We start from the raw sequence: 19,376 nt of genomic DNA on the forward strand, positions 1-19,376 counted from the left end.
TCACTCACAAAGTTAGCACTCCCTATCATCCCCAGATTAGTGGTCAAGTAGAGGTTTCTAATAGGTAGGTTAAAAATATCCTCGAGAAAACTGTAAGGCCCGATAAGAAAGATTGGTCCACTAGGTTGGTCGATGCACTTTGGGCCTATCGCACTGCATATAAGACACCCATTGGGATGTCTCCATATAGGATTGTGTTCGGGAAACCGTGCCATCTCCCTGTTGAGCTAGAACACTAAGCTTTGTGGGCCATTAAGAAGTTCAATTTTGATATGGCTAAAGCCGGTCATCGAAAACTCCAACTTAATGAGTTAGAAAAGCTCTGCAATGATGCATATGAGAGCTCTAAAATTTACAAGGCTAGAACTAAGGCATTTCATGATAAACATATTTTTCGCAAGTTCTTCGAGCCTCACCAAAAAGTGTGGTTGTTTAATGCCAAATTCCAATTGTTCTCGAGTAAACTCTGGTCTCAGTGGGATGGCCCATATGAGGTTATTGAAGTCTTTCTACATGGGGCGGTTGATATTAAAAATCCACAAGATGGTACGACCTTCAAGGTCAATGGCCAACGATTGAAACATTATGTGGATGGTATTGAGAAAGGGGAGATGATTGAGGTTGACCACTTGACGGACCCAATATATCTTCCATTGTACTTGCTTTGAGTCTAGGAGACTTTAAATCCTCTAAAGGAGTAATTCCTTTGGTGTATATCATGCCCGAATGGCATCTGACAGTCTGGTATAGCCACCTAACTGTATTTGTAGTGAGTTTCTAGGAGACCAACTTAGATGGTGGATACTAGAGTTCGAATGGCAAAGCCTAGAATCAAAGGTTTGGAATTTTTTAGACTAAAGTATGGTTTAAATACCCAGAGATGTGGAGATTGCTTCAAAATCACCCTAACTTGAACTCTATATGGCAGCCCCATAGGTCGAGTTAGCTTTATGCACCTCGATTCTGGATACCGAATCAACCTAGTCTGTCACCTTGTTAGAGAACAGGGAAAGTTACAAGCATTGTTAGGGAGAAAAATAGTATTGGTGGTTTTCGCGTAAAGATTTACCTTTGTTGAGCATTTAGATATTTTCGAAGTGCTATTTTTATTCCATATGTGCATTGAAGGTAGAAATGGTTTAAATTTTTATTTGGGTTGTAATTGGGTTTGTAAACAAAAAAAAAAAAAACGACAGACCGCAGGTGCCGCCCAAATGGGCTCACTAACGGAGCCTCAAAATATGGAGCGCACAAGCGGAAAGGCTAGTCGCACAAGCGGCCTAGGCCCAAAAGTATTCTGCTTAAGCGCCGCTGGAGCGGCCCAATTTTACCGTTGGAGTGACCCAAAAATAAGTTCTCGTGCAGCCCAATGGGAGCACGAACGGCGTATCCAAAAAAAATTGGAACGCACGAGCGGAGGCCGAGGCCGCAAAGCAGCCCAGGCCTAAATGGACATTGCGCAAGTGCTGCTGGAGCGGCCCATAATTCACCACACGTGGAGCTATTTGAAAAAAAAAAAAAACTTTTATTATTATTATTTTTTTATTTTCTTTTTTTTCATCAAAAAATAAAAATAAAAATAAAAAATTGTGCAGATTGTTTTTTATTTTTATTATTATTTACTTATTTTATATTTCTTCAAAAAAAAAAAAATCCTTTAAGCCAAACCCTAGACCTTCTTTTGACCCTCACTCTTCTCAGCACACTCTCTCTACCTTATCATCTTCTTTGCTCTCTCTCTTTCTTTATCTCACAAACCCATCAAACCACGCCATCATCCAACCCCACCATCACCAACCCTTTAACCTCCAACCCTTAACCCTCAACCTTCACCCCACCTTTTTCTGAAAACCACCTTCCCACCAAAGCATCACCATCTTTTCCGGCTGGCAACCTTCCGACGGCCATTTTTTCCGGCGGATCTACATCTTCTCTTCTTCATTTCTTTTCTCCCTATTTTTTTTAAGGTAATCACCCTCTTTTTGTTTAAATTTATTAGTTTTCACTTGTAATATTAGTACATTGGTAGTTTAATTGTTATTTTGAGCTTTGTTCATCATCCTTATACCTATCATCATCATCCCCAAAAAAAAAAAAAAAAAAAAAAATTGTGCTGGTACCAAAAACCGACCACTGCACATGTGGCCATCTTTGGCGCACGTGCGGCTCACACTAACATCCCAAAGAAATAAATAAATAAATAAAATCTGGGCATCGAAGAAACTGACGACCGCACGTGCAACCATCTCCAGTGCACATGCGGCCAAAAAACAAAACAAAAAAAAACAAAATTTCACCAATAATAATAATAATAATTTTGCTTGTTGTAGCCTATTTTTTTATAATATAGTTATGTAGTTTAATTGTTTAGTTAGTGATTCTTGTTAGTTTAATTAGTTAGTGGATTGTTTTTATTTTTGTTTTAATTGTTTAGTTAGTGATTTAGTTTTATTTTTATTTAGTGATTTAATTGTTTAGTAGTTTAGTTTTTATTTTTATTTTCTGTATTTTTAATTTAATTTTCTTTTATTTTTCTTCTCCTTTTCTCTACTAACTAATTTATTGATTTATTCCTTGCATTTCATATTTGCATTTGTCCATTTTCTTTATGCTAACTTAGTATAAGTTAATTTAGGGTAGTATTAAAAAAAAAATTGAAATAAAAGAAATCCGGTGGTGTAATAGCAATGAAGTTTTGAGTGATTTGTGCATGCATGTGCTATTTGATGAGTGCTGATATAATAGTTCCACGTTTTGGGTAGTATTGGTTGTATTATTTTATGCAGATATGTCTACATCATCCCGCTGAGCACCCAAACAGCCTCAGAATGCTAACATCACCGCTAGGAATATAACGATCGACACTTGGGCCAACAAACCAATTGCCTGTGACACACCTTTTGATGTGGACTTCTTCCACCGCCATCAACCCACTGCGTGGAGTGTCTGACAACTTGAAGACCGGGACCTCCTGGGCGTCTGCACATTCACTGAACTAGCGCATTGTGCGAGTCTTTTATCAAAACATGTACACCAGTGACGAGGCCCTGGGAGCTCTTTTGTCCATTGTTAACGGGATGGAGTTAGTGGTCACACCAGTTTCCATTACCGAGGTTCTCCACTGTTCCATGGACACTATCAATGAAGAGCAGTTCCCGGTGTTCACTCGGGAACTCATAGTCCCAGCATTGGTGACTGAATTTTATGAGAGGCGACATGATGATGACAATCGAACTAGCATCCAGTGGGCTAACTTACGGCATCGCCTCCTCTTCCTTGATGTGGTTCTAAAAAAGAATGTCATCCCTCTAGGCCACAAGGAAGAGCGGCGAGGGGACTTCCTTTATGCCTTGCACCAATTTGACTTCGGGTTTTGGGTCAACATCCTTATTTTAATCTTCAAGCTGATGTTTCATATCCTTAATGAAGTCAAGTTACGCAACACATGAGGCGGTTCTACATGGGCCCTCCCTTTCGCTAACCTCATCACTACACTCATAAAAGGCCAATGGACATACCCACTCGAACCCAATGAGATTTAGCTTTTGCCGCCACTGTTTTATAGTAAAACCCAATGGCGCCAAACCACTGCTCTCCTGCTGCCTCCACTACTCATTCCCAATGCCCTGACTAATCCTAATGATGTTCCGGTAGAGCCCGCCATCGCGCTAGTGCCCCTACCATTCCATATGACACGAGCGTAATATCAGGCTCTTTTGGATAATCTAGCCGTTATTTAGCAATCTGTGGCTGATCCCCGGGCCGACTATCACACATATTGGGATTACTTGCAGATGGCGCTTGATGGGTATCAACAGTCAGTTGCATCTCTGCAAATTGACTTTTACGCATACCGAGAGTCGAGCTAGCAGTAGTTTGATCAGCTTGGTGCTAGGGGTCATAGTGAGGCATTCGAGACTCAGACGCTGATGCATGCCCTATTTGAGCATCAATTTCCACTACCGTCGAATCCAAATCAGTGATATCCATTCTATTTTCTTTATTTCATTTCTTTATTTCTTTTTGTTTTGTTTTATTTTATTTTTCTTTTCCTTTTACACTGTATAGTCAAAAAAGAAAAAAGTGTGTGTGTGCGTGTGTTTGGTTCGTCCCTACCTCGCTGGATGTGTGCCTACGCCGTCTGGTAAGATCCTCTCTCTCTCTCATTTTATTATCTACTTTACCGTTGCTTACATTGAAGACAATGTTATATTCCAGTTAGGGGGTGCGGTATTAAAAATAATTCATATTTGTACTTGTTGCACTTGATGTTCACTTTGTAGTGATATAAGCATATGTTAATTGGGGAACATAGTGGACTTGTATGAAAAGGGTTTATCGAGTAAATACTCGCATGTGATGTTTGCACTAGGAGAGTTGTTTGTGTTTGTGGTATTAGTACACTTGTCATGAGTATGCCTTGATTAACATGAACACACTTTCATAGCAGTGACTTCTCTATTCTAATAAATGAGCAGCCTTGATTCTTATTATAAAAAAAAAAAAATTGACTTGTTTAGGTTCGTAGCCTCTTTAACTCAAGTTATTAAGTCCGTGGGGGTGTCTCTATACCCAGTGCCCTAAAACCGTATGGTTTGGAAGTCATTGACCCAATACATGGGTTAATTAGAAAGCTTAAGGGACCTAGACATTGCATAGTTAAGAAAAAAAAATAAATAAATAAATAAAGACTTGTTCGGGTTCACAGCCTTTTCAGCTCGAGTTATTAAGCCCATAAGAGTGTCTTCACACCCAGTGCCCTAAAATCATCTGATTTGGGAGTCATTGACCCAATGCTTGTTACATGAGTTGATTAGAAAGCTTAATGGATCAAGACATTGCACAATCTTTCACCAAAAAAAAAATGATAAGAATCTTGATTGCAAAAGTTTAGTTTTTCTGTATATGTTAGGTGTTATTGTGAGTTACACTGGCCTATTATAGTGGAGAGTTAACTAGTTATGGGGAATGCACTTTACACCAAGGGCACTAATAATGTGTTTACTAGCATTCACAAGTACAGGGGATTTAACTTTTGTATTAACTGAATTATGGTCTTTGCTCAATAGATTCCTTCATGCTTGTCCACTATGCCTTCAATGACTCATCTTGTCTTAATATCACACTCTAGTAGCATATAAGTTGATTGTTAGATGGAGTGGTGTGGTTAATTATTGTTGAGCAGATATGAATACGTTGATGTTTGTGGGTATCATTTTTGAAAACCCTTACGAGAGTATACTCGTCCACTTAGGGTAACCTTTTGGTTTAAAGACTTGTTGCATATGCTAAATGCAATCGTAATCCCTACAAAAGTGGCTTAGAGCATTTTTTTTTCTTATTTCTATTGTTTTGCTCGAAGACTAGCAAAATGTAATTTGGGGGATATGATGTAGGCTGAAAGGTACCACATTGAGGTTGCTTAAATTACATTTATAGTTTTTCAATTTTGTTTATTTGGTGGAGATGATGCGTTTTGTGGACTTGTACAAATTTGGCAGGAAATACGCAAATTCAATCAAAAAGGGCGCGAAAGTAGATTCTCCGTGCAAGAAGCAAAAAATCTGAGCCAACTACCTCACCGCACATGCGGCCCACCTAGGGTTGCGTGCATAAAAATTTTGGGATTTTCTATTGGGAATAAAAAGAAGAAAAAAGGGATTGAAGGGGGTTCAGAAATTATTCGAAGGAAATGGAGGCTAGGGTTTAGAGAAGGTGATTTTCCTCAAGCTTCAAGGAGAACTTTCATGGGGGGCTTTTCTTCTTCCACATCTTCTCACTCCTCCATGAGTGGCTAGGCTCTTCTTTTCTAGGGTTTTGAAGAAACCGTAGCCGTGTAAATAGGTTTCTTTTTGGTTTTCTTTTATGTAATGGTTTGAACAATTGTGTGGTTCTTAAGAAGTTTTCTAATATAACTTTTCATTATTTCTTTGAGTATTTACTTTCTGTAATTGTTGAATGCTTTCTATATAATAGTTTTCTCCACTTTCATGTTCAAAGTATGAGATGAGCCACACTACGAGAGACGAGAAGTGTTGCTACCCTAGTTTAGAGCGAACGACTCGTACTACTTGAGATGGTTCATGCCTATACGTTGAATGTGTTAATTTTCTTGATAAATGCTTCGAGCCTGTAGTTGCGAAGTATTATTTAGTTTGAACTATAACATAATTGAATCTCAAATTGAAACCTTATTTATGTAACTAGTTATGGACTCATTACCCTAGGTTTTTCCCAAAAATCAATCATTTTAATTTTATTTATAATTGGTAGTTTAACTTTGTTTAATTTAATTATTATTAGTTTATGAATCTCTCAATCTTTTTATCAAAATTAATTTAGAAATTTAACAATTAAATTAGTTTAATTTCCCATTTGTTCTTGTGGATCGATATTTTGACTTACCATTATTCTAAGGAATTTGGTATAGTTTAGTGTTTATTTTTGGTGTGTTAAACAACCCATCAGAGCGGTTTGTGCGTATATAAGTTCGTAATAGCCACTTTTTGGATCACTTTTTCATCGCTCCCTCCCTCTCTCTAAACATTTCAAAACCCCAAATTTTCTTCCTCTCTCTAGAGACCATCGCTCCCTCCCTCTCTCTACACTATCATCTGTTGGTTTCTACACCATTGTCCTTTGGGAAACAGAGTAGAGCACACCGAGAGCTTTCATTTGATCAAAACAAAATTCATTTTTGGCTTTATCGAGTTTCAACCCTTGCTCTTCTTTGTCCTTGCCTTGGAGGTAAGGATTCTTAGACCTTTTGTATGGTTTTTAACTTAGTTATTTACTTTTCTAAACAATATTGTGATTTTGGTGATTTGAACAAAAATCTAGGGTTTTGGCTTAGAATCAAAAGAGGGGTTTTCTAATGGATTCTTGAAAATAGTTGTGGGGTTGTAAGTATGATTGTGTTATGTCCAAATGGTGGTTTTCAATACTTGGAATATATTTTAAAGAAAATAGGATTTTGCCCTAAAATCTTAGATACTTGATTTTGTAAAAAGAAAATGGAAATGGTTTTGGGTTTTGTGAAATTAGAATGATGATAATGGTGAAGTTGGATATGTATTATCGCCCCCATCTTGAAATTTTGAAATTATATCTTCATTGGAAATTATTTGTTTGATTAGAGATATTTGTTTTGGGCTATCAGTGGAGGATAACTATGATTGTTGTAGAAATTGCATGAGGATTAGGTGAATTGAAACTAATTTCTCATTCATTTGCATTGAGCATTATTGTATACTTAACACATTCAAAAATGTATATTGTTTTGAGAAAAAAAAGGGTGAATACCGTGGTGAATCTGGGTAGAGGGTGTGGTTGTGATATTATGTTGGCCTGTGTGTCTTTAGTGAAAGTCCAAAAACCCGCACGGTTAGGTGTCGATCCTTTCGATTAGTACCGGTAAAATGGCTTTGGTAATGCTTGTATAGCCTACTTGCAGACACGTACCTAGAGATTCCCAATGCTTGTATCCACTGCCCTGTTTTTTGTTATAAAGGAATTGTTTTCATGAATTGAGATATAACCTGGCATTTCATCTTAGGGGTTTTGAAAAGAGATGTAAAATGTTTTGGCGCGTGCATTGCATATGCATTCATCTTATGACTTTGTTAGGACTCATACATTATGTTAGAGTATCTCTACTGGGCTTTGGCTTACCCCATATGGAAAACAACTTTCAGGTGCTGATGATATGCCTCCGCTAAGGATGTAGCTTGAGAGGACTTGGAGCCAAGAACCTCATTTTGTTATTTGTTTTAAATACTTTTTACAAGCCTAGGGCTTAAACTGTATTGACTTTAAACTCACTTTTTTTGTAACCAAGCATTGTCTTGAAAAGTTGTAGCCGTTAGGACATTAAATTATCTGTTTAACTTTTAATTCATATCTTTTGCTTATGTCACATGGTATAGATTTAGGGTTAGGACTTAGGAATGTATAGTTGCATGTGTCATCTTTTGTAACATTGAATCATATGAATGGAAATGTACTACATTCAAAAATGTATTGTTATTTAATAATTGTTCTGGATGAAAATATTTGTCATTATTTCGGGACGTCACAACTTAGTATTAGAGCGATCGGGTTTGAATACTTTGGGATCGTGGGATATAATTTTTACCACAATGGGTTATCTTGCAATTAAATATTAGAAGTAAACCTAGTATGCAATGTGATAACATACTTATGTGACTAAGTGGGTATGAGATTTGATTTCTAAGATATTGACTGGGCCTACGAGTTTCTAGAAGTTCTATTAGAAGAGCACTTGATCACTGCTATTTCTAACTGGAACTTTGACAATGTCGCGGGATGATCATTATCTATAAAGGAAGTTTGTATATGTTTTATGTGACTACGTGCTTACGTAGAGTGAATTAATTGTTGTCCACCGCATTAGGACGTGAGTGAATTAGTTTCAACACATTTGTAAATGTGCTAATCTCTTGTGTTACCTTCATTAGAATGTTAGGACGTAGACGTGGTGGTGGTAGGCGTGGCAGGCCTAGACAGCTGGAGGTGCTGTTACCAGAGGATATTCCAGCATAAGAGGAAGGGGTTGGTTAGGCCAATATAACCGAGCCAGTTGGTCAACAGGCCATAGGTGCTTTAGCCCGTGAGATGGCCAGAGTTTTGAGGGAATCCATGGACATTCTCAAAGTTGAGAATCAAGTCCAAGCCTATGTTGCTGAGACATAACCATCGTTTCTGATGAAGGAGTTCTTTCGATCGAATCTGGATGAGTTCCAAAAGAGCTTTTGAAGGCGGATGAATGACTAAAGTAGATAGTGAAGACGTTTGAGATGCTTGGCATCCAGGACAACGGGGCTGAGAGTGACCTTAGCATCCTTCTAGTTGTAGGGAGATGCGAGTCAATGGCAGAAGTATGCGCGTGGGCACATTGGGGTGACTTGGGAGGCTTTTTGTCACGACCCAAACTCGCCCCTAACTCGCCCCTATAGATTTAGTGTCGTAACCGGCCAATAATTTGAGATTACCAAAGGCCTAACTGAATAAAGTAAATAAACGAGGCTAGCGAAAGCTAAAATAGAAAAAAATAAACCATCAAATGAGCTGTGACTATTACATGAGACAAAATGCATTCTTATATGTATATACACACGTATGTACATCCATGCGTCACAAGTTTGACAAAACGTGAATAAAAAAAGAAAGACAGTCCCAACAACCATAGATATAACTCCAGTGCAAACCGACTACAGCACGTGAGTGTTTCTCAAAAGCAAATTCAAGGGGGATCATTAGCCACTCCAAAACTTTGACAAATGGGAACCTCGCAATGAGACACGACATGTGGCTTAACAAAACTGAGGCAAGATCAACACCACTAAGTCCCCTCCTGAACTGGGTCACCAACATATATATATATATCAAAACGTGAGCTAGAGCCCAGTGAATAACAACAGTGCAAAGGGGCTATGAATGATGATCATAATGTAAAGCAAATCACATACTGAACAGATTCTTATCTCATACAGAAATCATAAAAGTATACATGGTACATCCTCTAGCAAGCTAATACAAGCGGTCTAGAAGACTAAATAGGCGGTCATGACGACCGGTAATCAGATATGATGGCCATCGCTATAATAAATAGGAGTTCTAGGAATTGGAACTGACAGAGATCTCTGTAATCATAAGAGAAAACACGTCAAAACAGAACACAATATAAAGCAGGAAAGAGATACTTTAAGTTAAACATATCTTTACAACAGTGTTACTCACAGTTGGCTCCGCGAATTACGTGGTTGGGGCGTCGCGTTTGACCTACACAAACAGATGCAAGTATAGCACACTTAATCGGTTGTAACCAACTAACTGTTTTCATTGTTTAATGATTGGTTTATTTAATTGTCCTTTATTGTTTTTAAATGCTTGTGCAATGCAAAAGAATGCCAACTACATGTGAAAACCATGCTAACGGAGACCTGGAAGAGGGACAAATGTAGCAGAAAAATGAAATCGAGCCAGCCAAACCGTCGCACATGGGAGCCCCTTGGCCGCACGTGCGGGGCTCCTACTACACGTGCGTCGTACGTGCGCCAGTAGGTGCATATATTGCAGAATGTTCCCTACACCTCCCTTGTTTTCCGCACGTGTGGCACTGTCTCTCGTACGTGCGGTCCTCCCAGCCGCATGTGTGGTTCTGGGTGTTCCAGAACTGAAAATCTGCTATGTTTTTGGGCTGTCACTGCTCCAAAAATCAAACTCAATTTTGAACAAACCCAAAGCCCATCTTTGATCATAACATAATTGAAGAGTAAATTCTACATTCAAACTAAAAGTATTGTCATGGCCCGAACCCGCCTCCATGGGTTAAGGACATAACCGGTCAGTAATCAAGGGATTACCTACGGCCTCAAACCAAACAAGACATAACTCCTCAGAGTAAAGGGGCCAAACGGAAGTAATTTCAACTTTTGTCCATAGAGCCATGCTTACATGGCACAACATAACAATCCATACACATGCATGCTAATAACTCACATCAAAATATGGAGTAACACAAAGTTCTGTACATACAAGATCATTTAAGTCTAAGTCCGTCAAACCCAAAGTTTATATACAAAAGTGATCCAACGTTTTCGCCAATATAACAAACCACATCAAAAGAACAAAAGAGCCGAAGACAAGTCTTATGCGTGAGACGTTTGGGCTGACTCTTCAAAACCTTGACTGTTTCACACAAATTTCACTAAGGCTCGGTTTGGACCTCCCTTGGCTCACCTACAGACAAATGAATGAGCGTGAGCAAAAGCTCAGTGAATAATATCAAATAAAGAAGATATACGAACGGTATTCAGAACAACATACGTCAAACGGCCTTAGGCCCAATTCATATTTCTATCTAATATATATATATATATCTAGATCAATTGACTGCGGTTCCAAACGCATGAAACAACCTAGGGCCCAACTCTTTCATATCCGACGGCCTTTGGCCCAATCATTCCTGTCCGGCAGCCTTTGGCCCAATCATTCATGTCAGACGACCTTTGGCTTAATCATTCATGTTAGACGGCCTTTGGCCCGTCCATTCATGTCATACAGCCTTTGGCCCATTCATTCATGTCAGATAGCCTTTGGCCCATCCATTCATGTCATACGGCCTTTGGCCCATTCATTCATGTCATACGGCCTTTTGGCCTATTCATTTATGTCATACGGCCTCTGGCCCATTCATTCATGTCAGACGGCCTTTGGCCCATCCATTCGTGTTATACGACCTCTGGCCCATTCATTCTTTCATTCATGTCAGACGGCCTTTGGCCCAACCATATGGCATAGCAAACATTCGTCCACAATTCAAATTAACAAACTTACAAGACTTATAGGGAAATAAGCAATTAGACAAATAACATACTTTAAAATATCTTTATTAAGATATTACTCACAGTGCTCTACCTGTGGGTTCACCCTTGAGCTCGACCCTACACATTACATAACACATATAGGTCACAAACGATTCAATCCGTTCTTAATTCATACATCCCTCTTAGGCTTCTTTCTGATCCTTTTAATTCATTCATAATGCTCAATGCATGCCTAAGAGTACTTAGAAGTGAAAGAGAGCGAAAAATGAAACACAGAACACTTTACAAATTTTCTGAAACAGGGGTCGTCGCTCGAGTGTGGGTTCTGCCGCTCGAGCGGACCCTCATGGTCTGCAAAAATATTGGTTACTCGAGCGTGAATTCGGACGCTCGAGCTGAAGGTCACACTACATGGCTCCCTGCTCGAGCGTGAACTTTCCCGCTCGAGCGGACATCCATGTCTGCAAAAAGTTCTGGGAGCTCATATTTCTCGCTCAAGCGGCGCTTTCCCCGCTCGAGCGGACATGCCAAATTCTGAAAAATCCAGAATTGTTCTTGAGGCTCAAACTTGATATTCAAAGGCTCCAAAGCTCGAATTTAGGTACCAAAAACATGAGAAATGCATACATAGCATGAGAGCATAGGAGATTTGGGACCAATTATTCAAAACCATGATCAAATTCTCAAATTAACCAACATCTCTCTTCATAGTTTCAAAACATGTGTATTCAACTTCATATTAACTCCATGTCTTCATTAATCAAACAGGCATGCAATCTTTTAACTCCAATTCCATTTCAAATGGCTCAAGTGATGCTTACACACATAAAATTCATCCAAATCATGCTTGCATGTATGATCCAATATCTCAATTTTTCATAATTAACAAGCTACATGATAGATTATACAATTCTTGCCAATTCATGATAATTCTATGCATGCATGCACATTCTAACTTCAATTCAAGCTCTAGATGATCATCTAACTTGAATTCACAAAATCACAACTTCAATCTTATGAAATCAAAACCAATTACTCGCCTAGAAGCTTAAGTCTTCCAAATTATAGTTAATTCTTGAGTTTATCTTCAACCTCTTGATCAAACCTTCAATTTGAGCTCCCTCTCACTCTCTAAGTCCGGTTCTCTCTCTCTCTAGAGAGCAAAATCTGATTTGAGCTCAAAGTAATGAATATAAGTGTATATTGGCCCCTTTTATACAAGCTCTCTTAATCACAATTATTAATACTAATTAATTGAACACTATTACACCAATTTAATCTATTTAATTTGATCCGAATCAATTTTCAATTAAATTTCACCATAGGCTCTAAAAATTACGCTAATCATAATGGCGTAATCAATTTCGGTTTCTGTGGCCAATAAGGCCTTCAATTTTCAGTTTATAACAATAAATTGAACAGATATTCCTACAGTGAATAGATAGAAATTCAAAACCATATATATTCATATAAACGGCACACAAAATCATATCAAACACATAATCACAATCATAATTAAGATCAATTAGCATAATATGGAACATGGTTATCACAAGTACCACCTTGAAACCAAAGTAATCACTTGACATTCAATCCCAAATAACTTAGCTATGGAGGTGCACAAGCAAGGGTTATGTCTTATGGGTCAAAAATTTATGGAACTTCTTGCATCACTTCTAATTCATACAAGAATATGCAAGAACATGCATGAACAAATGAAGAAGTATTAAAGATGTTGTGTATGGCAATGGTGTCTCCATATACACCACTCAATTCCCTTATTCCACTAAAACACTCTAATTACATGTGGAAATTCATTTTATCTTAGGGGTTTAGACAAGAATTCTTACCTTCCAAGGTTGATTTGGTGAAGTTGCTTCAAGTTCTTTTCTTCTCCATTTCTTTCTCTCCTTCTTCTCCTTAGTCTCTAGAATACTCTCTCTCTCTCTCTCAAAATAAGTCTCCAACTTCTTATTTGAGTACCACAAATATAAAATATCTATTCTTAATTTATCTCCATTAATTTAAGAATTGGTAGCAACTTCACTTGACTTAGTTTAAGGCTCCTTGTAGACCCAACTTTATTCGCGCGCCCCCTTTCGAAGAGGCGCGAATTGGTCTCCTATAGTTCGGACTCCTGTCATGGTTCTGAATCTAATCTCACAAAGTGCAATGCGAGACTGATAAACACCAAAGAGTCCAAATCAGGCAAATCGTTTTAGAAAATCGATTTTGAATCAAAAAGTGCCAAACATGGACTGCTTTGCCAGATTACAGAGTCGCCACCTAAATATTTTTTTTTTGAAAAATTTAGGAAACCCTGACTCGTGCCAAAGGCCACGTGTCCGTCATTATCAAAGTTGCCTCGGCTCGGGAACTTGGATACGAGAGGGAAAGGTCCTGAAATGAGCACCCCCGCTCGCCCGATCAAAGGATCGGCCTCTACTAACTTGATATGTTATTTCATAAACACATGTGTTCTTATTCCGGTTATTAGCTAACGTACTATGTGATGCGCACAGCATACAAGTATAGACTAAATCGCAAGAATTGGAACAAAACAACTCATGTTTGTGTTTGAAAATGGTTTGAAATTGCCATCCTTAAGTGGGCTAAAGCGCGGATTTGTCACCCTCAAGTGGGCTTAAAACATGATTTGCCACTTCGCAAAGTGAGCTTAAAACTCACAATCGATGAATTGTCCCAATTCAAGTAATCAAGCCTTCATCCACAGGCATTCATGCAGTTAAGTATTTAAGCACATAGCCTTATGGCAAGCATGCAAAACATGGCAACACTCACACTCATGCAAGCATGCTAAAGTGTAAAACTTACAGTGTACTCCAAGCCAAAACAAAAGCTATTTAGAAAGATGCATGATCCTAACTATACAAGATGCCTAATGTAACACATGGAATAATGAAACTAAATAGGCTTGGCTATCTAAGATGGCATATGAATGCAACAAGTTGATAACATGCTGTTAAGAACGTATTCAAATAAATGTATTGAAATAAGATGCAGTTTGAATGATGCGCCGAGCCCAGTGCATGCAAGACAAATGAATGATGCAAACATGCAAGCATATGGTATGCTAATCAAAACGTGCCCTAATTTAAACACCGAAAGCGGATAAATAAAAGGGAGAAAGACGTGGGGTTGGAAGACATGCCACACGTACGCACACTTATTACAACATTGTGCCCTCTCGAAGGAGGGTTCGAATGAATTAGCTAAGCTACACTAGGCTAAGTTAAGCTAACTAATCTAATTAAACTAATTAGACTAATTATTACAACACTTAACTAATTAGCACACTAATTAATTAAATTACAAATTCATGCTGTCTAACAAGAAAAACTTTAAACTACACTACCTCAGCTCTGTTTGGAAAGTAGACGATGCATGCCTCGGTTTCCGTCCTGAAAAGCTCTCTGGTTTGCTCTTAAGAGGCTCTGTTTGCAGGGTTACTCCAAGAACTCTCTGCACCATTTTACCAAATCACTTCTGGGGAGTGCACCAGTGGCCTGCCAGCTATGAGGGCTTGCTGTCGGCTACCTGCCGGCCAAAGGAGTGTTCTGCCGGCCAACAATGAAGCACTGCCGGCTAATGATGAAACACTGCCGACCACTGGTGTGCTGTAACACCAAATTGCAATAGAGCACATACAGAGAAAAATTGAGGGTTTTTCTAAAACATGTTTGTACTGCACCCTCTCCTTATCATCTCAAAACATCAAATAAGGGGGGCCTATTGGATCTAAAACCACCAACCAAGCATTTTTGATGCATGATGGCCAAGGATCCAACTTGCACACTTTCAATAAATGCACAAAACAAAGACTCAAGTCTGCTACCTTATCATGGATGATTAAAGGTAACGGAGACCAAGAAACATGACACGTTTCATCATTATGAGTATGAAACGTCTCGCATTTCTTGTGTTTGGATTAACGTCCGATCCAAACACATGCAATGCAACACACATGTTTATCTTGTCCATGTTTTACTTAGCCCGTTTCTTGTTTACATATTTTAGGTTACCAATTAGTCCTTTAACTGGTTAAGTTCAATGTGAAAAGTCCTCTAATTGGAAAGGTGGTCTAAGCCACAAGTGTTTCGAGCATGAAAGAGGTCTCATGCTGTTGGTTAGTAGAAACCCTCAAGGGAGGCTTAAAACCATTAGGCATGAATGCCTCAATTTCATGCTCAAGCCAACAAGGGGCTTAAGACCTCTTTTAAAAGCAAATTAAAAAAGTGAAGAACAAAGAGATGTTGCAGAATTTTCAGTGCTGAAATGACATGAAAAGTAGTGCTATAACATGCAAGCAACACATGTATAACATGTTAAGAGCCAAAAGCATTAGCGCTAGTGAATGACACAACACTAGAGGCATGCAATACAATGCTTAAATGACCAAACTAGCTCAAAACAGAGCTACATCATGCTAAAACAGTGGCCTAATCATGTTGAAACTTAGGCATAAAAGGCAAGAAAAACATGCTCGCATGTAGGCTCACAAACAAGACACAAAGCACAACTCTCAAAAGCAATAAAGAGTGGAATATGTGAGAGTGTGACAGTGGTTTATGCACTAAAATTACATATAAAATGATGCTACAACATGCAAGAAACACATGCACAACATGTTAGAGGCCTTAAAACATAAAGTTGGTGAAGCCAACTACACTATAGCCATGCAAGGCAAAGCATATATGACCAAGACCACTCAAAATAGAGTTAAAGCATGACAAAATATGAGCAAAAACATGTTGAGATGGACCTAACACAGGCTAGAATGATAGGCTAACTCATTAAGCATGTTAAGCTCGTAAGAATGATTACACTACAAGTGTGAGAAGCAAGTAACAAGTGACTGAACCAGCCAAAAACAGAGCTAAAGTAGGTCAAAAAAGTCGTAAAAACATGCTGAGATCAAGCCATGAGATGGTAGAAAAACATGCTCACATGTTAGGCCATCAACATATGCAAACAAAGCACAAGGAAGGAAGGCCACCCCTCTTATTTTGGAGCTCAAAACAAAGTTTTTATCACTGAAAAACCTCTGAGTTTCAGTGGTTAAAAGGCCAAAAGAGTTGGTTTGAAAGGTGATGAAAGATGGTACAAAAAAAGCTTCACAAGCCACAGAGCCAAGCCAAAGAGCCAAAATGGGGGACAACCCCTTAACTCACAAAGGCTTAAACCACCATTTTTAGGACTGAAAAATAAAACTTTTTACATGCCAAAAGTAGCCTTGAAATGGTGGAAAAAAATGGCAAAACAAGTATGAAGAACAAGCTTAAAGGGAGAGAGTTATACCTCTTGAAGCACAACCTAATTTTAGGCAACAAGACCAAGCAAAATGACCTTCAAGAGCTCCAAGGAGGCTCCAAGAGAGCTTTAAGCAACCTCAACCCAAAGATGAACCACTCTTGTTAAGGGTTGATAGGTTAAAGATTGATGTATGCAAGCTTCTAAGCACAAAAGCTTTAGAGAGGGAGAAATCTAGGAAGAGGATTGTAGAGAGAGAGGCTCCCAAACTTCTTCCTCAAAAAATAAGAGATATGGCCTCCATATATAGCAATACAAGAGCTCAAGTAAAAAATATCAATTCAGAAATATCTGGAGCAGTGTGGAAGACAGTTGGAGGATAATATCTGCAAAAAAAAAAAACTGACTTTTTTCATCAATGGCCGGCAATGGACCATTGGTGGCCGGCACATGATCATTTGTGGCCGGCACTGATCATCAATGGCCGGCATTGCATCATCCATGGCCGGTAGAAAAATCTACTCTTCAGGTCCAACTTCAAATGGGCATAACTTCTTCATTTGGACCCCTTTACAGGTCATTCTTATGTCTAAATTGAAGCCCCAGAAATAAGCTTTCCAATGGTGGCAGCCTCACATCAAAATTTCAAGTGTGCTAAGAGATATCCCTCTTTTAGTGAAGACTGTTAATTTCCAGCTCAATCGGATTGATGCCTAACTTCAACCAACCATATCTCCCTCATCTGACCTCGGCTTTGGGAGATTCTTGAGTGCAAAATGAAGCCTCGGAAGTCCAATTTCCAACGGTGGTGGCCTCATAGCTGAAATCCAAGTGTACAAACGGATAGGCCTAATTTAGCGAGGGATGCTCGACTCTCTCTTAACGGTTCATGCCCATCTTCTTCCCCAACCTGGTTTCTTCCATATCCTCTTCTTTTCCTCAAATCCAAACCTCTAAACAAGATGTTTAAAATTTTTTTTCAAAGAGTTCACCTCTCTTTCATTCATTTCTACTTTGTCCTTGCTCGGTTTACCAAAAAGCGCAACATTTAACAAAATGCGAGCCTCGGAATATCGTAGGAACTTTTTCAAAAACTATTTTGAAATAGAGGGTTTTAAGGTCTAAAATATTTTGGTCAAAATTGTTTTAGTCCAAAAATGGGGTGTAAGGTTGGGATTTGATGCTCTTTTTGCCGAAGAAATCGAACCTTTGCACTACATACCTCATCGCCAAGTAAACAATCAGTAGCATCCAAGTCTTAAGGGCAGTCAAAAATAGGGTGTCTACACTCCTCATAACCTACTTTAGCTTAGCCCAATTTAAATTCATAAATATGGATTAGGCTCTAATCCCCTAAGCCATTATTTACTTGTAACCTTATAATTTAGTGAATCAGGCAAGTCTAGTTCATATATTCTCATATCTGTCATGCAAAGTATAGTTCATATGGCACATACCTCACAACTAACTCACATATAGGAGCATATAAGGCATGACAATCACATAAAAACACATAAATAAGATAAGCCACAGAAGTAGCTGTTAATTATGAAAATGGCTGTTACATTTTTTACAACGCCTTCTAGGATAAGTTTTTGTGTCCCATTGCTAAGGAGAAGTTGAGAGAGCAATTTTTGAAGCTCAAGCAGCTTAACATGCCAATGGCTGAGTTTGAGGTAGCTTTTACTAGCCTCTCGAGGTTTGCACCGAAACTTATAGCGATGAAGGAACGCTGTTGCATTGAGCTTGAGAAGAGGTTGAGGATTGGCTTCTTTTTCAAGGTGGCCGAGTCTATGATTACGGATTACAGTCGCCTTGTGGAGTTGACAGCTCATCTTGAGATTGTGATCCAGTCAGAGGAGGAGCGAATGAGGGGCTCTAGACAGAAGAGTCAGGAGGTTCAGGGGGAGGCTCGAGACAACATGAGACAGAGGGGTTTTATCCCACAGCAGTCCCAGAGAGCATAGTCTAGATCCATCTTCCCGGTACCGAGTTCAAGTTCGGGGAGAGGTAGTCAGGGTGGGATTACTTGCTTTAAGTGTGGTAAGCTAGGCCATAAGTCTTCGGTTTGGCCACAGAGAGGATGAGGGCAGCAGTTTTCAACGTTTGCAGCTCGTTCTTAGAGCCGGAGTCAGTGGAGATAGCAGTCGTTAATCTGTTATTAGTGTGGACAGTCAGGGCACTTGATGGGGTTTTGCCCTCAGTCTGGTGCGTTTGGTTCAAGGCAGGCACATAACTAGCAACCTACCCAGTCAGCACAGGCCTCGAGGGCCAATTAGGGAGCCTCTTCGGCTCAATCAATGTTTCGGGCTTATGTTCCGAGGGGTGAGCAGGTGGAGCAGAGACTTGCAGGGCATATGTATGTTGTTACCATGCCAGATTTGTTGCTAGTGCCTTCTATGACACCCCAAATCTACAATAAATGTGGTAGTCAAGAGAAAGTCACTAATGAGTCCTATGGCTAATGACCAAGTAAGATCTCAGATTGCCGGAGGAGTCAAATTAGCCTCCCTTCTAAGTCCAACTTTCTTAGGTAGCGCATTACCCCTTTGACAGATTTTAAAAGCTATTGACGCAAGGTCTCATAAGCAACGTAGGGAACTATATTGGTTTTAAAAAGGAAAGCATATAATAATAATAATAAGAGAATAGATACAGAATGTACTTAGTTACAAAAATTAGTTCCATCAATATTACATCCCAAAAATAAAATTCCAGATGGACTATACAAAACACAAAAGAAAATATCTAACTTCT

General features: G+C 39.0%; 1 protein-coding gene across 1 annotated transcript; it reads left to right on the top strand.

The window, feature by feature from the left end:
• Positions 1-272: 272 nt before the first annotated feature.
• Positions 273-668, top strand: LOC114293012 (uncharacterized). Its single transcript, XM_028237023.2, has one exon. It carries the CDS (start codon positions 273-275, stop codon positions 666-668), a length of 396 nt encoding a protein of 131 aa, XP_028092824.2.
• The last annotated feature ends 18,708 nt before the right edge of the window (positions 669-19,376 follow it).

This window comes from Camellia sinensis, chromosome 7 (assembly GCF_055761805.1).
Source record: "Camellia sinensis isolate YWXY chromosome 7, ASM5576180v1, whole genome shotgun sequence".
NCBI classification, from domain to species: domain Eukaryota; kingdom Viridiplantae; phylum Streptophyta; class Magnoliopsida; order Ericales; family Theaceae; genus Camellia; species Camellia sinensis.